Below are 18,014 nucleotides of genomic sequence, written 5' to 3' on the forward strand. Positions count from 1 at the left end.
AATAGACATAATCCAGAAATTGCTATTTCACGAGTCTTCCTGGCATTGTGTCATTGTGTCATGATAGTGGGAGGTGCTGTTGGGTAACCTCTCAGTGTGGCATAGGGCAAGTCTGCATAAGGTATTTACTTTTTACTAACAGGATATTTTTTGAATTGTTACTATGATTTGAATATGCTACCTCCAAAATTCAGGTGTTACCATTGTGATAGTATTAAGAGATGGGGCCTGTAAGAGGTGATTTGGCCATAAGGGTTCCTCCTTTTATGGATGGGATTAAGGCCCTTATAAAGAGGCTTCACAAAGCATTTGGTTCTCTTGTCCTTCCAGCTTTTCTACCATAGGAAGATGCAGTGATTTTCCCCTCCAAGGATTCAGCCTCAAGGCTTCACCTTGGAAGCAGAGATTAGAACCTCACCAGAAAATGGAACATGCCAGCACCTTCATCTTGAACTTCCCAGCCTCCAGAACCGAGAGAAAATAAATTTTACATCATAGCAGCAGAAACAAACTCAGACAGCCTCCTTCAGCAGCTTCACAGAACCTTGGATGCCTCCTGGCCCAGGAGCCAGTGGGGACACCTGGCCATTCCTGGGAGGGGGAGAAAGGAGGCATGGAGGAAGAGGAGGCAGCCACCTGGCTCAGAGAACACTAAGCAGCAAAATATTGAAAGAGTTGTAGTGCTTCTCTTAACTGCTTCTATTAAAATGCAAGAGGAGAGAAATGATTTCAAGATAAAATTTGTGATTTAAAGATAAAATTTATAATTAAAAGCGAAGCAGAACGTAAAGATTTGGAAAATTCACAGCCTGAGCATATAAAGATTTGAAAAATGTGTAGGAGAGAAAACCAAGAGAATGGCCAAGTGACTGTTGATAGGGAGATTAGTATGGATACAAGGAAGCCAGGTACTTTTCATCAAGACAATGGGAGAGTGACCCCAAAGGCAATTCAGAGATCTTTGAGGCTGCCATGCCCATCTCAGGCCTAGAGTGCCAGGGCCTTGAGAGAAGAATAGTTTTGCAGGGCTCAGGGGTTCATGGAAACTTGGGGCTCACTGCCCAGGGCTGCCTTGGGTCTCTGCACTCTGCATTCTGGGGCAGCACTCCTCAGCTTTCCCAGCTGTGGCTCAGGCAGGCCCAGGTGTGGCTCAGGCCACCATCTTGGAAGGCATAGCCATATACACCTTGGCTGCATCCAGGTGGTGCTAATTCTGCAGACTTGCAGAGTGCAAGAGCTGTGGAAGCATTAGTGGCCTCCACCTAGAATTCAAAGGATAACCGTTAGGGCCCAGGCAGAGACTTGCTGTAGGGGCAGGGACACTGCAGATAATCCCCACTAGAGCAGGCCTTAGTGAAGCCATGGGGACAGGGTCTCTACCTCAGAGACCCCAGACCTATAGAAATGCCAGCATGCAATGACAACCTGTGAGAGCCACAGGTACCCAATACCAACCTGTGACAACTGCTCCATGGGCTGTGCCCAGCAAAGCTGTAGGGGTAGGGTACCTTGGGGCCTTGGGGACCTTAACCTCTGCCCCGCTGTGTTCAGAAAGCAGGACATGAAGTAAGGGAAGGTTGTTCTTAGGCCTCAAGATTTGGTGTTGTTTGCCTTGTCGAGTTTTGGAGTCGCTTGGAATCTGTTACTCCTTTCTGCTTCCCTATTTCTCTCTTTTGAAATGGGAATGTTCATCCCATGCCTAAATACACCATTGTACTTTGAAAGCCCTTAGCTTGTTTGATTTCATAGATTCACAGCTGGAGGGAATTTGTCCCAGGATGAATCATACCCTGACTCTTACCAACATCTGATTTAAAAGAGACTCTGGATTTTAGACTTTTGAGCTGATGCTGGAATAAGTTAAGACTTTTGGGGCTACTGGGAGAGAAGACATTTATTTTGTATGTGAGAAGGATATGAAATTTGGGGGCCACAGCAGAATGCTATGGTTCAAATGTGTCCCTTCCAAAATTCAGGTGTTGGCAATGTGATGGTATTAAGAGGCAGGGCCTTTAAGAGGCAATGTGGCCATCAAGATGCCTCCCTCATTAATGGGATTAGGCCCTTATAAAAGAGGCTTCACAAAGCATTCCGCTCACCTGCTCTTTTACTCTCTCTTGCCCTTCAGCTTTCTGCCATGTGAGGACACTACAAGAAGGCCCTCATCAGTAACTCAAACCTGCGAGAGCCTTGATCTTGGACTTCCCAGTCCCCAGAAGTATGAGAAAATAAATTTCTATTCTTATAAATTACCCAGTCTCAAGTATTTTGTTGTAGTGGCACAAAACAGACTAAGACATATCAATGGAAAGAAGAATATGAGGCTGTGTAGGTGCTAAGCAGCCAAGGAAGTGAATTTAATGGACGTTGCATTTGTTTTGTTTTCATATTTCTCTATATAGGTGCCTTCCTTTGAGGATTGCTACAGTGTTTTTCATGTAATTATGGTGGAGTTGTAATTTACACCCTGCCTTTAGCCAAACCACTTGGTTGGGCATGTGACTAAGTCAACTAGAATCTTTCTCATAGGAATTTATTTACTTACCTATTTATTTTTGAGATGGAGTCTCACTCTGTCACTCAGGCTGGAATGCAGTGATGCAATCTTGGTTCACTGCAGTCTCTGTCTCCTGGGTTCAAGTGATTCTCCTCCCTCAGCCTCCTGAGTAGCTGTGACTACAGGCATGGGACACTATGCCTGGCTAATTTTTGTGTTTCTAGTACAGACGACGTTTCGCCATGTTGACCAGGCTGGTCTCGAACTCCAGACCTCAGGTGATCCACCTATCTCGACCTCCCAAAGTGCTGGAATTACAGGCATGAATCACTGTGCCCGATACTCTCAGGAATTTAATTGTTAGAGTGGCAATGGACGCAACTGAAGTTGAATTATCACAAGAACAGTGTCCTGTAATCCACAGAACAATCATGAGATGTGGAGGTTCTAATAGCAGTTAAAATTTTTCTGCATAAAAGAGAACATTCAGATAAATGTCTTGAAAAGGTTTCTTACCTGGAAGAGATGTCTAGATGCAGGCAGTTCAAGACTGATATGACCCCTTTACAACATCATTCTGCCTTCCCATCCTTAGTATGTGAGTCTGACTTTCAGGTTCCAAGTGTGAAATAAAATAAAATCTTGGGACCCCAAACTCACTATGCCAAAGGAGAGTTGAGCTTGACAACTGAGTTGGGGCAATACTGCCTACCATTTTGTTTCCAAACAGATGGTTGTAATTTCACAATTCCATGCCAGAGCCTTATACATAAGTCAGGTTCCCACAATAATAGAAGGCCATACACCTTCCCAGATGGCTTCCCTCACAAATTACAAAGAAATTCCCTGCAAGCCCCTAGATCTTTCAGGATACATTTCTCCCTATAAACCAGCCTTAAAATCTGTTAAATCTCACAGTGACTGGTGTGAGATGGTATCTCATTGTTTTAATTTGCATTTCTTTGATGATTTGTGATATTGAGCATTTTTTCACACATATGTTGGCCACTTCTATGTGTTCCTTTGAGAAGTGTCTGTTCCTGTCCTTTTCCATCAGTCAGAATGGCAATTATTAAAAAGTCAAAAAACAACAGATGTTGGCGAGGCTTCAGAGAAAAGGGAACGCTCATACACTGTTGGTGGAAATACAAACTAGTTCAGCCACTGTGGAAAGCAGTTTGGAGATTTCTCAAAGAACTTAAAATAGAACTACCATTCAACCCAGCATTCCCACTACCTGGTATATACCCAAATGAAAATAATTTATTCTATCAAATAGACACATATACCCATATGTTCATCACAGCACTATTCACTATAGCAAGGGCATGGAATCAAACAAAGTGGATTGGATTTTAAAAATGTGGTATAGGCTGTTCTGCCTATGGAGTAGCCTTTTTTTTTTAATTCCTTCACTTTCTTAATAAACTTGGTTCCTTTTATTTTTTTTTGGAGACAGAGTCTCCCTCTCTTGTCCAAGCTGGAGTGCAGTGGTATGCTCTCAGCTCACCGCAGCCTCCGCCTCCCAGGTTCAAGTGATTATCCTGCCTCAGCCTGCTGAGTAGCTGTAATTACAGGCGTGCACCACCATGCCCGGCTAATTTTTGTACTTTTAGTAGAGACGGGGTTTCACCACGTTGCCCAGGCTGGTCTCAAACTGTTGATCTAAGGTGATCCGCCCACCTTGGCCTCCCAAAGTGCTGGGATTACAGGTTTGAGCCACCACGCCTGGCCTATTATTCTTTAAACCATGTATATAATACCAAGGTTAGGTATCTGAACTGGGAATACGAGGCAAAATAATATGTATTGAATCAGACAACACATGTGATTTCTGCCCTTCTTCATTTATCAACTTCATACTAAAGGACATTAGCCAGGTAATATCAATAACTATTTTCAAATGAGAGAAACAGAAACAACCATTTGAAATAAATTCCGCTACAATGCTTTTGTTTACTTACTGTACAAAATGATTAATGTTCACCAATATTATTATTTCATTCTTTAGGATCATTTCTGTCTTCAAAAAGCAAATATTTATTTGAGGACTTACTAAATGCTCAAAATACTGGAATACTTGAGGATCTTACAGTCTGATGGACGAGACAGATACCTTAATCATTAAAAGACATGTTTGATGTGACAATTGGTGTAAGTGGTTTGTGCATAGATCAAGAAGGCATCACGGCTGCTAAGTCATGCCAAAGTCAGTTGGTTCTTCTCATTCCAGTTCTACACCTGTAGGGTAATATACTGATAGTGGGGATGGGAAATACATGTAACTCAAATGGTATATCAACAAATAATATTAATTAAGCAATCATCTCACACACACACACACACACACACACAGCTACGGAGTTCACAAAAACCGGATTTTTCAGAGCAACGTCCCTATCTACCTCATATTGTCTGAAATTTCTTTCTTTTCTTTTTTTTTTTTTTTTTTTTTTTTTTTTTCCTGGAGTGCAGTGCTGCGATCCCGGCTCACTGCAAGCTCCGCCTCCCGGGTTCACGCCATTCTCCTGCCTCAGGCTCCCGAGTAGCTGGGACTACAGGCGCCCGCCACCCCCTTCTGCTAATGTTTTGTATTTTTAATGGAGACGGGGTTTCACCGTGTTAGTCAGGATGGTCTCGATCTCCTGACCTCGTGATCCACCTGCCTTGGTCTCCCAAAGTGCTGGGATTACAGACGTGAGTCACCGCGCCCGGCCTATTGTCTGAAATTTCTATCTAGAAATCTTTCCCCATAGTACTTAGAGGATTTTCATAGAGATCTTGAATTTTCTATCAAAATAATTTTAAAATTAGACCAATTTAAAATCCCATCATGGTCATCCTAGGCCTTATGGCTTCAAATAAAACTAAAGCAAGGAATTCAACATAAATACATATTTAGCTGTTGCTATGTTTGAAGCCTTGTGCTAAAGTACGGTTCAAACTTGATTCTGTCAGGGAGAAGCACAAGGAAAAGCCCTTTTACAACGGCATATTGGTCCAGTAAAAGTTCTGAACTACTCCTTTCTAATTTAAATATATATATATAGACACTCAGGTTTTGCTAAAGGTGCCCTCATATTTCTCCAGATAGTATATACATACGTTCTGGGTTACTTGTTTCTTAAAACTACTAACTTTTGTCCCATGTGTTTCAATTTTAGGTTAAATAAATAAGCACACTACCCCGGACCCACATCTCCTGTAATTTGCAGTGCCTAACTTTCTATCAACAAAGATCTGTGTCTTTCATCCTGAAATGGGCATAACGGAAAGAGACGCAGAAATCTACGCGGATTTAAATCCTAGAGTGCTTTGGAGAAAAGTCCCTAATCTCGGTTTTCCACGTCACTCAAATGCAGGGCCACACTAGATGGCCTTTTCAAGGTCCTTTGCATCTGCACACTTCCGCGGTTAAAACGCATCTCTTCTTGGAAGATAATTCACCTGAAGCTCCTCCGGGAAATTAGCTTGTTGAGGGCCAGGCCAACCACCGGGTAGGAGCGAATCCGGTTTCTTTTTGAAAAGCCTTCCTAGGGTGAGCATCCAGCTCCAGCAACAGGGCGCGACCCCGCACCACGTGTCTGCGCCAGCTGCGGGATTGGCTGAGCGCATTTTAGCGCTGCAGTCTAGACGCGCGCAGTCCCGCCCAGCTGCCAGAGGAGCCGGGACACCGAGGGAAGAGGCCGGAGGGAGATCGCGGAGGGGAGGGGGCGGGAGGGGGGTGGGGGATCCCGAGTCGTCAGTGGTCCGGAATCTGGAAGGCCCTGGAGCGGCGCCAGGCGACCCGCCTCGCCACAACTTGCCCAGACGAGACACGTTTCATCCTGCGCCCTGCAAGAAGGAGCCGGCCCGCCTCTCTCCGCTCTGCTGTTCCTCGGCCTCCGCGGGCCCTGCCCGCGTCAGCAGCGACCCTGGGGTCTGGGTCCCCTGTGTCGCCCCCGCCTGCCTGCAGGGCCCGGCACCCGCCCTGGAGCGCGCAGCTGCGGTGAGCCGAGACCGGGGATGCTCCAGACGCACGCAGGAGGCGGTGGCGGACGGGGTATCCCGATAACCGCGAAACCGGCCCTCCTGCCTCTCCCGGCTGCGAGCCGAGCTGCTGCAGATCCAGCTGGCGTAGCCGCCGCAGCCCCCACTGCCTGTTTGCCTTCCAAGGAAGGGCGCCGAGGTCCCCCCAGAACCCGCGTCTCTCGGCCTTTGCCTACCCGTTCGGCTGCCCGGCGGTGCCATGCGCCTGGGACCTGAGGCGCCGCGCGAGGCTGGGGGCCCTGCCCGGGATGGGGGAGGGAGGGAACGGGAAAGCGTGCCCCCTTCTTTCCTGTTCCGGCCATCTTGTGACCGAGATCCACGCAAGGGGGAAGGGGTGGCCAACCGCACGGCTCCCCACGATGGAATGCGGCGGCCAACGGAGATAGGCGCCTCGGGCCCGCGGATCTCTGCGCCCAGATCTCAGCGGGGGCGCGTGGGCCACCCCCACGTTCATCTCCGAAGCCCTTGGCCCAAATCATGGGTTAATCCTTCTAACAGGCCAGGGGCAGCAAAAATAAAAGGGATAAGGGGCCAGGAGCTGATGTTTCCTTAACTAAGTGCCCAAGTCATTCGATCGTTCTTCATTCACGTGTCCATTCAGCAAATTCTGAATGCCTTCTCCGTGCCTGTCCTTTGCTAGGTGCTAGGGACATATACTTGAGCAAGAGAGACCACAGCTCTTGTTCCCGCTGATCCTGTAGCCCAGTGGATGGAGCCTAGAGTCTACAGATCTGCCAGGTCGGTGTCTTGATGCTCTTAAACAGATGGGGGAAGCTGAGTCTTAGGGCTGACAATTTGTTCTAGATCAGGCAGCAAGTAAATGACAGAATCAAACTTTGAAACTAATTATGTCTTTAGCACTTTTTATGCCTGGTTGCAGGGAATCGTTCTTTTTTTTCTAAAGGCCAATTAAAAAATACTTGGAAGTATGGTTTATTTGAAACCATATGAAGTGCGTGTTTTATTTCCTGGATGTTTTTGCATGGGTTTATTTCTAGTTAACAATATCTTGAAAGTGCTAAATATATTTGATATTGCAACTTTGCTTCCAGTTACTCTGAATTGTATTTTCCTTTCTTCTGTTCACATATTTGGATGTTAGGAAAGAAAAAAAATTTCCTGATGTCTGGTCCAAGCAGGAATACCCCGGTGGATTGGGGAATGTCTGGCTTTTCCTCAGCTTATTGATCTCTGTGGTAACCACTGGAGGCCCCCAGAAGACCTGCACAAATGAGAGGCCTGAAGTCTACAAGTTGCTGCTAGAAATATTTTAGCCTCTCCAAAACCCAGAATGCAGCCCCGATCCAAGTTTGTCAGGTAAATACAATGACCCTGTAAAACTTGTTGGTAAAGCCGAGGGCTAAAATCCCCCTCCATCTGTTTCTACCTTCAGCATTTTGAGAATGTATCCTTTTGGAAAGGCGGGTGAAGTATTACATATTTTGGGGAGTTCTTTGGTTTGTACTTTTTATCAAAATGTTATATTTAGGCTGCTGACCTACAAAGAAAGAAAGATTCCGTTTAAAAAGCAACTTGGGTGTCAGAAATCTAGAAAGCCTGCCATCAAATATGATTAACTACAAATTTCATTTAAAAAACAACTTTACTGAGATATAATAAAAACCCACCCTTAATTTTAAGGTTACAATTCGGTGAATTTGGTCAAGTGTATATTGCTGGGTAATCAACACCTCAATCAAAATGAAAAACATTTCTGTTATGCCAAAAGCTTCCTCATGCCCTTTTGCAACGAGTCCTCCTCTATCAAGTTTAATTATATATATATTTATTGCTTACTGTTTTCTAAATCGTGTGTAAAAGATGAAGATGAATAGATACTTCTTTTTTTTTTTTCCTATTAATGATGGAATGATTAGGTATGTCTAATATCAAAGCCTAAGGCCAGGGCTACAGTAAATAAATAACCAGAGGATGGCAGTTAAGACCAAAGGTTCCCAGGGATGTGGCTCCCCACGCCTGCCTTAGGGACATGGAGTGTCCAGCCCCAAAGGCCAGGGAGGGTGGCGCCCTGGGGAGCCGGCACCCAGGAGGTACCCTCTTCGGGTGAACGGCTGTGTCCACTTGGGCTCGTCCAAGAGGTCTTCTCTGGTCCCGCAGGGTTCTGGGTGCACGCTGAGCGCGCGCGGGCGGACGCGCCCTTTGCTCCAGGTCCGGACCTGGGGGCTGCCATAGCAACGTCCTGGACACCCAGACCTTAGGCCGCCGCCGCCGCCGCGGAAGCAAGGAACCCGGCCTTCTCCCGCTCCTGAGGGCTGTGGCGGCGGCGGCCAGGGAGGCGGCCCAGGCTGGGTAGAGACCGCCCAGCTCCTCCTATGCAAGCTGAGGCAGCGGATTGGCTTTCAAGTATGGTAAGAGGCGGGAGGCCGGGGCTCCCCCGACGGGGACGCGGGGCTGGGGAGGACCGGGGCTTCCCCGGACCCCCAGCTCCCCAGCCTGCCCGCCCCCCATCCCCGCCTCCCGCCGCGCTCTCTTTGTGCCCCCTGCAGCCCTTCCAGAAGCATGTCTACTACCCGCTCACCAGCGGCCCAGAGGGGCCCGACGTCGCTGTGGCCGCCGCCGCGGGTGCGGCCTCCATGGCCTGTGCGCCCCCCAGCGCGGCTTCGGGGCCCCAGCCCTTCTTCCAGTTCAGGCCGCGGCTGGAGAGTGTGGACTGGCGGCGCCTGAGCGCCATCGACGTGGACAAGGTGGCGGGGGCCGTGGACGTGCTGACCCTGCAGGAGAACATCATGAACATCACCTTCTGCAAGCTGGAGGACGAGAAGTGCCCACACTGTCAGTCGGGGGTGGACCCGGTGCTGCTGAAGCTCATCCGTCTGGCGCAGTTCACCATCGAGTACTTGCTGCACTCACAAGAGTTCCTCACCTCGCAGCTGCACACCCTGGAGGAGCGGCTGCGCCTGAGCCACTGCGAGGGCGAGCAGAGCAAGAAGCTGCTCACCAAGCAGGTGGGGGAGATCAAGATGCTCAAGGAAGAGTGCAAACGCAGGAAGAAGATGATCTCCACCCAGCAGCTGATGATCGAGGCCAAAGCCAACTATTACCAGGTGGGCAGCTGTGTGTGAGCACAGTTCATAATCCGGTAAACAACTCAGTTCCCATTTGATAGGCCTGTCCTGTATCACCACTCTTTCTTCTTAAAGATTTATATTGTATATCAGAAGACACAGTCTATTTAAGCAAAAACAGTAATTTTAACCAGCAAATGTCATGGTTCGTTACCTTCTGCAGACGACCAGAGGATTAATAATTAAACAACAAATGTCGTCTGTGGTGCTTTATGGAAGTTATCTAAATACTGGTTGTTGAAACACTTTCCTCCTCCGAATCAACCTAATCATGAAAAAACAATATACAAATTGCTGTTGAAGTCAGTCCCCAAACAATGCAGAATGTTTAAATTTGTAGGGTCTTTTTCTCATTTTTATAAATTTTAAAATATTTTCAAACTCACGGAAAAGTTGCCAGGAGACTGTAAAGAATTTTCATATATATGCCCTTCACCCAGATTCCCCCATTATTAACATTTGCCACAGTTCCTCTATTTCTGTATACGTATTGTTATTACTTTTGAACCATTTCACAGTGAGTTGCAGATCCTAAATATTTTGATGTATATATTGTCTAAGAACAAGGACGTTCACTTACATAACATTATTTAAAGAATAAAGTATTTTTATCTTCTGGTCTTAATCTTCTACTGTTTTGGGTTAGACATTGAGTCCAAGATAAATATTGCAATTTTTGAGTATAACATAAGCTAATGTATTTTTTTTATTGACTAGTTGGAGGAAGTGCAGAAGGTATAAACAATGATTGAGAAAGATATCAAAGTAAGCAACAGATTAACAAGATTGATGTCATGCCCTTACTTTCTAGTCCTTTTGGCTAACTATGGCTTAAAAGGCCTCACTGGAGTTAGTAATAGTGGAGCTAATGCATGAATGCTGGAGAGAACTGGGTGCAGGGCAGAGAAAATGGTGCAGTTAATATTGCTCAGAACTGACCCAGCAGGAACGTTGAGTGTTCTTAAGATAGGGGAACAGTGGTGGGGTGTGGTGGCTCATGCCTGTAATCCCAGCACTTTGGGAGGCTGAGGGGGGTGGATCACGAGGTCAGGAGATTGAGACCTGAGACCATCCTGGCCAACATGGTGAAACCCCATGTCTACTAAAAATACAAAAATTAGCTGGGCGTGGTGGTACGTGCCTATAGTCCCAGCTACTTGGGAGGCTGAGGCAGGAGAATCGCTTAAACCCAGGAGGCGGAGGTTGCAGTGAGCCAAGATTGTGCCACTGCACTCCAGCCTGGCAACAGATTGAGACTCCATATCAAACAAACAAACAAAAGGGAACAGTTAATATTATTAGAAGGACTTAGTGTTTGGTCTTGGGTAGACAACCCTGAGGTATAATCTTCAAATGACACTGGGCGTTGCTAATTGCTTATTTCATAAATAGTAAATATTTATGCTTAAAATAAATGCTTAAAAAGTAAATATTTTCAAATAGTGCTAAGATGGTCTTTTTCTTGTGCAACAAATAGAATGGATTATATTTAAACATTTTTTAAAGGTTTATTATACTCCAGCTTTAGCAGCTATCTAGTGAAATCTTGAAACCTCTAACATACAGAAATTGTATGTTTATAAACTTTTTTTTCTTTTTGGGGGGTTACTATAGAAGTAGCTGTTATAAGAGAAGATTTTCTTTCTCTCTTTTGAGATGGAGTCTCACTCTGTCGCCCAGGCTGGAGTGCAGGGGCATGATCTCGGTTCACTGCAGCCTCTGTCTCCCAGGTTCAAGCGATTCTCCCACCTCAGCTTCCCAAGTAGCTGGGGCTACCGGTGTGCACCACCACGCCTGGCTGATTTTTGTATTTTTAGTAGAGACAAGGTTTCACCGTGTTGGCCAGGCTGGTCTTGAACTCCTGACCTCAAGTGATCCACCCACCTCAGCCTCCCAAAGTGCTGGGATTACAGACGTGAGCCACCACACCCAGCTTAAGAGAAGATTTTCAAATGTGAATGATAAGTAACAATTAAAAGGTAATGACTCAATTTATCAAATGAGTGACACCTACTACTTTTTCAGCTACCAGACCTTGGCAAGTTGCTCAACCTCCCTGTGCCTCAGTTTCTACTCTGTGAAATGGGAATATTTAGCAGTTGTTAATGGGGGTTGAATGACTTAGTGCATGGACTGTGCTTACAGCAGTGCTTGGCATGTAGTTGCTGTTTTAGCTAATACCTGGTAATGAGGGAAAAATGTTTTGTGACATGACAAATACCAAAGCTGACTTATTACAAAATGTGAACAATATATGACTGCTATCATGTGAGTTTTTCTTTCTTCCCTTATACAGAAAATCCAAAGGCTGGACTCCTTGTTCTGACACAATGATTGGGTCTACTGCATTATCAGTTTTACCTTTGAGAAATTGTGGTCTCATTCTCATTCTCATGCCACTTCGCTTTGTCTCCATTCCCTTTGCTTTAAGAAATCGTAAGAACTGAGTAGCTGAGACAAAAAAAATTATAGATGCCTGTTCTTAGAGACTTGAACACACAGACACACAGACAGACAGAAACACACATGCATGCACCCTAATGAGTTTTTCCCCCCATGGGGGGTGTGTGTGTGTGTGTGTGTTGTGTATAAGGGGGGTAGTGATGGCAATGTGTAAGGTCTTTTTCCTCAATTTTATTAAAAAAAATTAAAACACGGAAAAATTAAAATGATAATATAGTGAATACCCATATATGGGAGATTTTAAAAGAAAAACCTCATTGATTTTCAAATAAAAATTAGTATTGAAATATTATAAACATACAAAAAGTGCATAGACTAATGTAAGACATACCATATACCCACCTCTTAGATTTAACTCAGGTTAGGCAAGGTGCAGTGGCTCACGCCTGTAATCCCAGCACTTTGGGACAAATACCGGGCAGATCACCTGAGGTCAGGAGTTTAAGACAAGCCTGGCCAACATGGTGAAACTCCGTCTCTACTAAAAATACAAAAATTAGCCAGGCGTGGTGGTGTGCACCTGTAATCCCAGCTACTTGGGAGGCTGAAGCTGGAGAATCACTTAAACCCGGGAGGTGGAGGTTGCAGTGAGCTGGGATCGCGCCATTGCACTCCAGCCTGGTTACAAGAGCGAAACTCCATCTCAAAAAAAAAAAAAAAAAGATTTAACTCAGGTTAGCATTTTGCTATATTTCCAAGATAGCAAATGTTTAAAGAGTTTTAAACATCTTAGAAATAAATAATTTTCCCTTCCTGCATTCCCAGAGGAAATCTTTGTTTGACTATATCCTTCCTATTTATGTTTATGAACTTGTAAAATATTTTTATGAACATATGTATTCGTAAGACAGTATTTTTAAGTTTGAAAATTTTCTATAAATGATATTATAGATCTGTACTAATCTGCCAAGGCTGCCATAAAAATCACACAGGTTAGATGGTTTAAACAACAGAAATGTATTTTCCCACAGTTCTGGAGGCTGGAAGTCGAAGATCAAGATCGAGGTGTCAACAGGGATGGTTCCTGGTGAGGCCTCTCTTCCTGGCTTGTAAACAGCCACCTTCTTGCTATGTCCTCATCAGCTGGCCTTTTCTGTGTTTGGGGGGAGAGGGAGAGAGAGAGAGAGAGAGAGAGAGAGAGAGAGAGAGAGAGAGATCGTTAATGTCTCTCTCTCTCTCTTTTTCTTTTTTTAAAGTGAAGGGGTCTTGCTATGTGCCCAGGCTGGCCTTGAACTCCTAGGCTCAAATGTTCCTTCTGCCTTAGCCTTGCGAGTAGCTGGGACTACAGGTGTGAGCCACTGCGCCATATTTACCCTAAAAAGATTTGCCCCTTCTCCACCTCACGCCCTCCCCAACCCTGCCTTATGACCTCATGTAACCTTAACCTTAATTATCTCATTAAAGGCCGCATCTCCAAACACAGTCACAGTGAGAATCAGGGCTTCTCTCCCGTTTCTAGAGTTACACTATCCAGGCTGGTAACATTCACATTCTCTTACTCAACCATAATGTCTTAACTTGTTTTTTCTTCATTGGTTTTATATTTATGTGCTCAAAGTCCTTTTACCTCAACATCCCATTCTTGAGTTTCTCATTTTGAATTATCTCTTAATTTATAAGATTGTCAAAACGATTTTTCTTACCCAGAAGGCCGAAGAGTGCTGCATTTCTTCAACTCTGTCAACTTTGAAAGACATTGGATGAAGAATATTCTTAGTTACACTTTCCCTCTGAATTTTTTAGATGTGATTCCTTTGTCTTCTGGCAGTAAATGTTGCTGTGAGAAGTATGAGGGTGGCTTAAAGCTTTTCTTCTTGTGAGTGACTTGCTTTTTCTGCCTGCATGACTGAAGAGTCCTTTCTTTCTGCTTGAAGCCTAGTAGCTTTCTAGGGTATGTCTTGGTGTTGAGTGTTCTGTATCAGTTTTCCCTACAACCTGGTGAACTCTTCATCTGCAGATTCAGCTTTCACTGCACTTCAGGGAAATTCTCTTGTATTCAGTCTTTAAATTTTTTTTTTTATTTTTGGCTTCTCTACTTCTGGGAAACCAGTTACTTGTACGTAGTATTGGTTTTGTCCATCAGTGCTCCATACCCTTTGGTTTCTTTCTCATTGCTTTAATCCTTTCCTTCTAATCTGCATTCACTACGGTAAATTATCTCAGCCTTTCCTTTAGTGAGCAATTCAGTTTTCAACAGTGTCTCTTTTATTCCTTGCTTTTTCTTTTTTTTTTTTTTTTTTGAGTTAAGGTCTCATTTTGTTGCCCTGGCCCGAGTGCAGTGGCGCAATCTTGTCTTACTGCAACTTCTGCCTCCCAGGTTCAAGCAATTCTCTGGCCTCAGTCTCCCGAGTGGCTGGGATCACAGGCGTGTGCTACCATGCCTGGCTAATTTCTGTATTTTTAGTAGAGACAGGGTTTCACCATGTTGGCCAGGCTGGTCTCGAACTCCTGACCTCAGGTGATCCACCTGCCTTGGCCTCCCAAAGTGCTGGCATTACAGGCGTGAGCCACTGCACCTGGCCCTATTCCTTGCTTTTCTTATTTATTTGTTCTGCAATGATGTTTCAACTCTTTTTTTGTTTTGTTTTGTATTTTATCTTTCTTTTTCAACTCATTCTGGTTTTTAAAAAAATCATATCATTTTTATAGAATGTATGCTACTCTTATGTTCTGTGGTGTGAATAGATTGTGAAGAGCATCTTTAGATTCCTTCCTTAATTTATAGATCCCCACAGTAAGCTTTATCTTTGCATGCCATGTTTTTCCCTCCCTCCCTCCTTTTTTCCCCTCTTTCCTTTGACACGGTGGTGTGTTTGCATCCTCTCCATCATCACTGTGCATTTCTCTCATCTTACACTTACATGGGCAACCCTGCTGAAGCATTCTACTTGCCTGGATAGAATGGCCGTATTGCAGTTTGAAGGCTGGATGGTCTCTGTCTCTGTTAGGAACAGGATCGTTAGAACACCTTCTGGCAATATGTGAACACTGGGGTGGGGTGGGGTGGGGAGGGAGGGAGGCATGGCTTCCTGTTCCTTTCCTTTCTCCAGTGCTGTACACAGCCCGAAAGCCTATATGACTTACATCAGAGCCGATGTGAGGGGTCCCTAAAGTCCTATAGGTGAACCAAAGCTGTCATGAGCCCAGGAGTTTGAAGAGATGTTTTAGGGATTCTCTGAGATGCAATACCAAGAAATATACCAGAATATGACCGGGCACCGTGGCTCACGCTTGTAATTCCAGCACTTTGGGAGGCCAAGGTGGGTGGATCATTTGAGGTTGAGAGTTCGTGACCAGCCTGGCCAACATGGTGAAACTCCATCTCTACTAAAAATACAAAAATTAGCTGGGAGTGGTGACAGGCACCTGTAATCTCAGCTACTCAGGAGGCTGTGGCAGGAGAATCTCTTGAACTTGGGAGGTTAAAGCTGCAGTGAGCCATGATTGCGCCACTGCACTCCAGCCTGGGTGACAGAGGGAGACACTTAAAAAAAAAAAAAAAGGAAATATACAGAATGTTAGTTTTAGAAACCAAAGCCTGAAGTCTGGATGCAGTTACACTGATTAAGAGTAAGGCAGCATGGTGAACAAAAGAACATGTTCAGTGACGCAATGGGCATGAAAACAGCAAAATCCAAATGGAGAGAAACTCTGCAGGACAAGCTTCAGCCTCTTCAGCAAAAGGACAGCAAGGAAAAAAAAGAGGTAGAGGAGAAACCTATAGACTAAAAGAGTGTTAAGAGACATAACCATCAGTTACAGGATAGGGATAGGGCCTTATTTGGATCCAGTTATTAATAATTATTCCAAAACAAACCGAGTAGTTTTTCTATGACACTATGTGAAGTATTAGGGGAAAATCATCAAATTAACAAAAATTAAAAATTATCCAAATAGTTGAATATTTTTTTTAAAAGGATTTAATTTTTATACTTTATAAGGTGGAATAATGGTGTTATGATTTGTGTTAAAGTCCTATCTTCCTTTTAGAGATACATTCTGAAATATTTACAAATGAAATATATAATATCCAGGATTTACTTCAGAGTAATCCAGGAGTGAGGATATAGATGAAACAAATGGGATTTTTGCTTAAAAGTTGAATCAGTGTTAAAGTAGAAAAACAGAGGTATATGAGGAATTGACTTCTTTTTTCTCAGAAAATTTATCTTAATAGGTTATACTTCAAGCTTTTGTTCGTTCATGTATTAAGGCTGTGCTCTGGGGATAAAGCTATAGATAAATTAGAGGCCCTGCCCTCAGAAGGCTGTATTCTAGAACCTAGAGGGACTGAGCTGGAGACAATAAACAAGTACATAAACATGAAAATATTAGCCAGTGAGATGTATGAGGATGAAAATAAGACTATGTGATGTGACAGAGACTGTGACAGGCAGGAGGATCTTGAAGGAAGACCTTGTTGAGGACATGCCATCATCCCCAGCATGGAAGATGCTTGATGAATGACATCTTGAATGTCAGGAGAAGGTGCCAGCCATGGAAGGAGGGTCTGGATAAAATCAGGCAGGGGCAACAGTGAATGCAAAGGCTCTGAGATTGGCGTGCCTGCAGGACAGAAAGAAGGCTGGTGTGGCTGGAGTGGCAGGGGCAGGTTGTTGTTGATAAGAGTAGAAGCTGTCAGTCTAACAAGAGCAGCATCAGAGGCTCCAGAAAGCAGTAGAAGGACTCCTTTAACTGTTAAGAGGTGGTTTTCACTGTCTTGTGTTCAGTTTGGGAGGAATGCCCTGGTTTTATTTTTATTTATTTACTTATATTTTTACTTTTCGTAGAGATGGGCTCTTGCCATGTTGCCCAGGCTGGTCTTGAACTCCTGGCTCAAGTGACCCCCCCAGCTGCCTTCAGTCTCCTAAGTGCTGGGATTATATGCATGAGCCACTGCGCCCAGCCTGGTTTCATCTCTCTCTTTTTAGTCATGCTTTCAGTATCTCTTGCCAGGATGGTATTGTTCAGCAAGAAAGCGCCCAAGAGGTAGTGCTTCAGGTACCTGAATTTTTTTTTTTTTTTTTTTTTTTGAGATGGAGTCTCACTCTGTTGCCCAGGCTGGAGTGCAGTGGTGCAATCTCAGCTCACTGCAGCCTCTGCCTCTCGGGTTCAAGTGATTCTCTTCCCTCAGTCTCTCTAGTAGCTGGGACTATAGGCACACGCCACTATACCTAATTTTGTATTTTTTTGTGGAGATGGGGTTTCATCATGTTGGCCAGCTGGTCTCAAACTCCTAACCTCAGGTGATCTGCCTGCCTTGGCCTCCCAAAGTGCTGGGGTTACAGGTGTGAGCCACCGGGCCTGGCCAGGTACCTGAATTTTAATTACAATTAAGTGGGACGACAGTCATTACAGACACTTGGATTTGTTGCTCTCTTCTTTTCAGTGTCATTTTTGTGACAAGGCCTTTATGAACCAAGCTTTTCTACAAAGTCACATTCAACGCCGCCACACTGAAGAAAATTCTCGTTTTGGTGAGTAATGAGTTCTGTTTCAAAGCTGTTTTCTTCCTGCTCCCTTTTTCTTTTGGCAATGAGACTTGGTCCAGTGCATTTCCCATCATAGTCCCTGTCAATTCAGTAAGTAAATATGGAGCCCTCAGGAGGTACATACAGTGCACTAGGTGCTGGAGATACAGCCACAAGCTGAGCGGAGAAGCCCCACTCTCTCTCGAGTTTTACATTCTAAAGGGGGTTAAGGAGACACATTTAAACAGATAAATGAGTAATTAAACAGATAAATGAGTAATTCTTCTCCAATGGTGGCAAAAGATCATAGCGCAGGACAGTGGGGTAGAGAGTGACTCCAGGTGGGGTGAAAGTCTGGGAAAAGTGTTCACAGGCCAAGGGAACACTGACTGTAAGGGCATGAGGTGTGCCGGGATGATGTGTTTGAGGAACAGAAGGGCTGGTGGAGTGGAGTAGAATAGGCGAGGA

General features: G+C 44.7%; 1 protein-coding gene across 6 annotated transcripts in view; it reads left to right on the plus strand.

The window, feature by feature from the left end:
* The first annotated feature begins 6,232 nt into the window (after nucleotides 1–6,232).
* The window catches only part of LOC105477401 (DAZ interacting zinc finger protein 1), a 62,268-nt gene continuing 50,486 nt past the window's right edge, over nucleotides 6,233–18,014 (plus strand). For 4 of the 6 annotated variants that reach the window (XM_011733890.3, XM_071081148.1, XM_071081147.1 and 1 more), the window contains exons 1-5: nucleotides 6,233–6,485; nucleotides 7,167–7,264; nucleotides 7,629–7,843; nucleotides 8,645–9,591; nucleotides 17,465–17,552. In XM_011733890.3, coding sequence (XP_011732192.2) covers nucleotides 8,860–9,591; nucleotides 17,465–17,552 — 820 coding nt within the window. In that variant the 5' untranslated portion in view covers nucleotides 6,233–6,485; nucleotides 7,167–7,264; nucleotides 7,629–7,843; nucleotides 8,645–8,859. The remainder of the gene's footprint in view (nucleotides 6,486–7,166; nucleotides 7,265–7,628; nucleotides 7,844–8,644; nucleotides 9,592–17,464; nucleotides 17,553–18,014) is intronic. The other 2 variants (XM_011733920.3, XM_011733929.3) reach the window with 1 other exon arrangement.

The sequence above is a fragment of the Macaca nemestrina genome, chromosome 16 (genome assembly GCF_043159975.1).
Source record: "Macaca nemestrina isolate mMacNem1 chromosome 16, mMacNem.hap1, whole genome shotgun sequence".
In the NCBI taxonomy this organism is placed as follows: domain Eukaryota; kingdom Metazoa; phylum Chordata; class Mammalia; order Primates; family Cercopithecidae; genus Macaca; species Macaca nemestrina.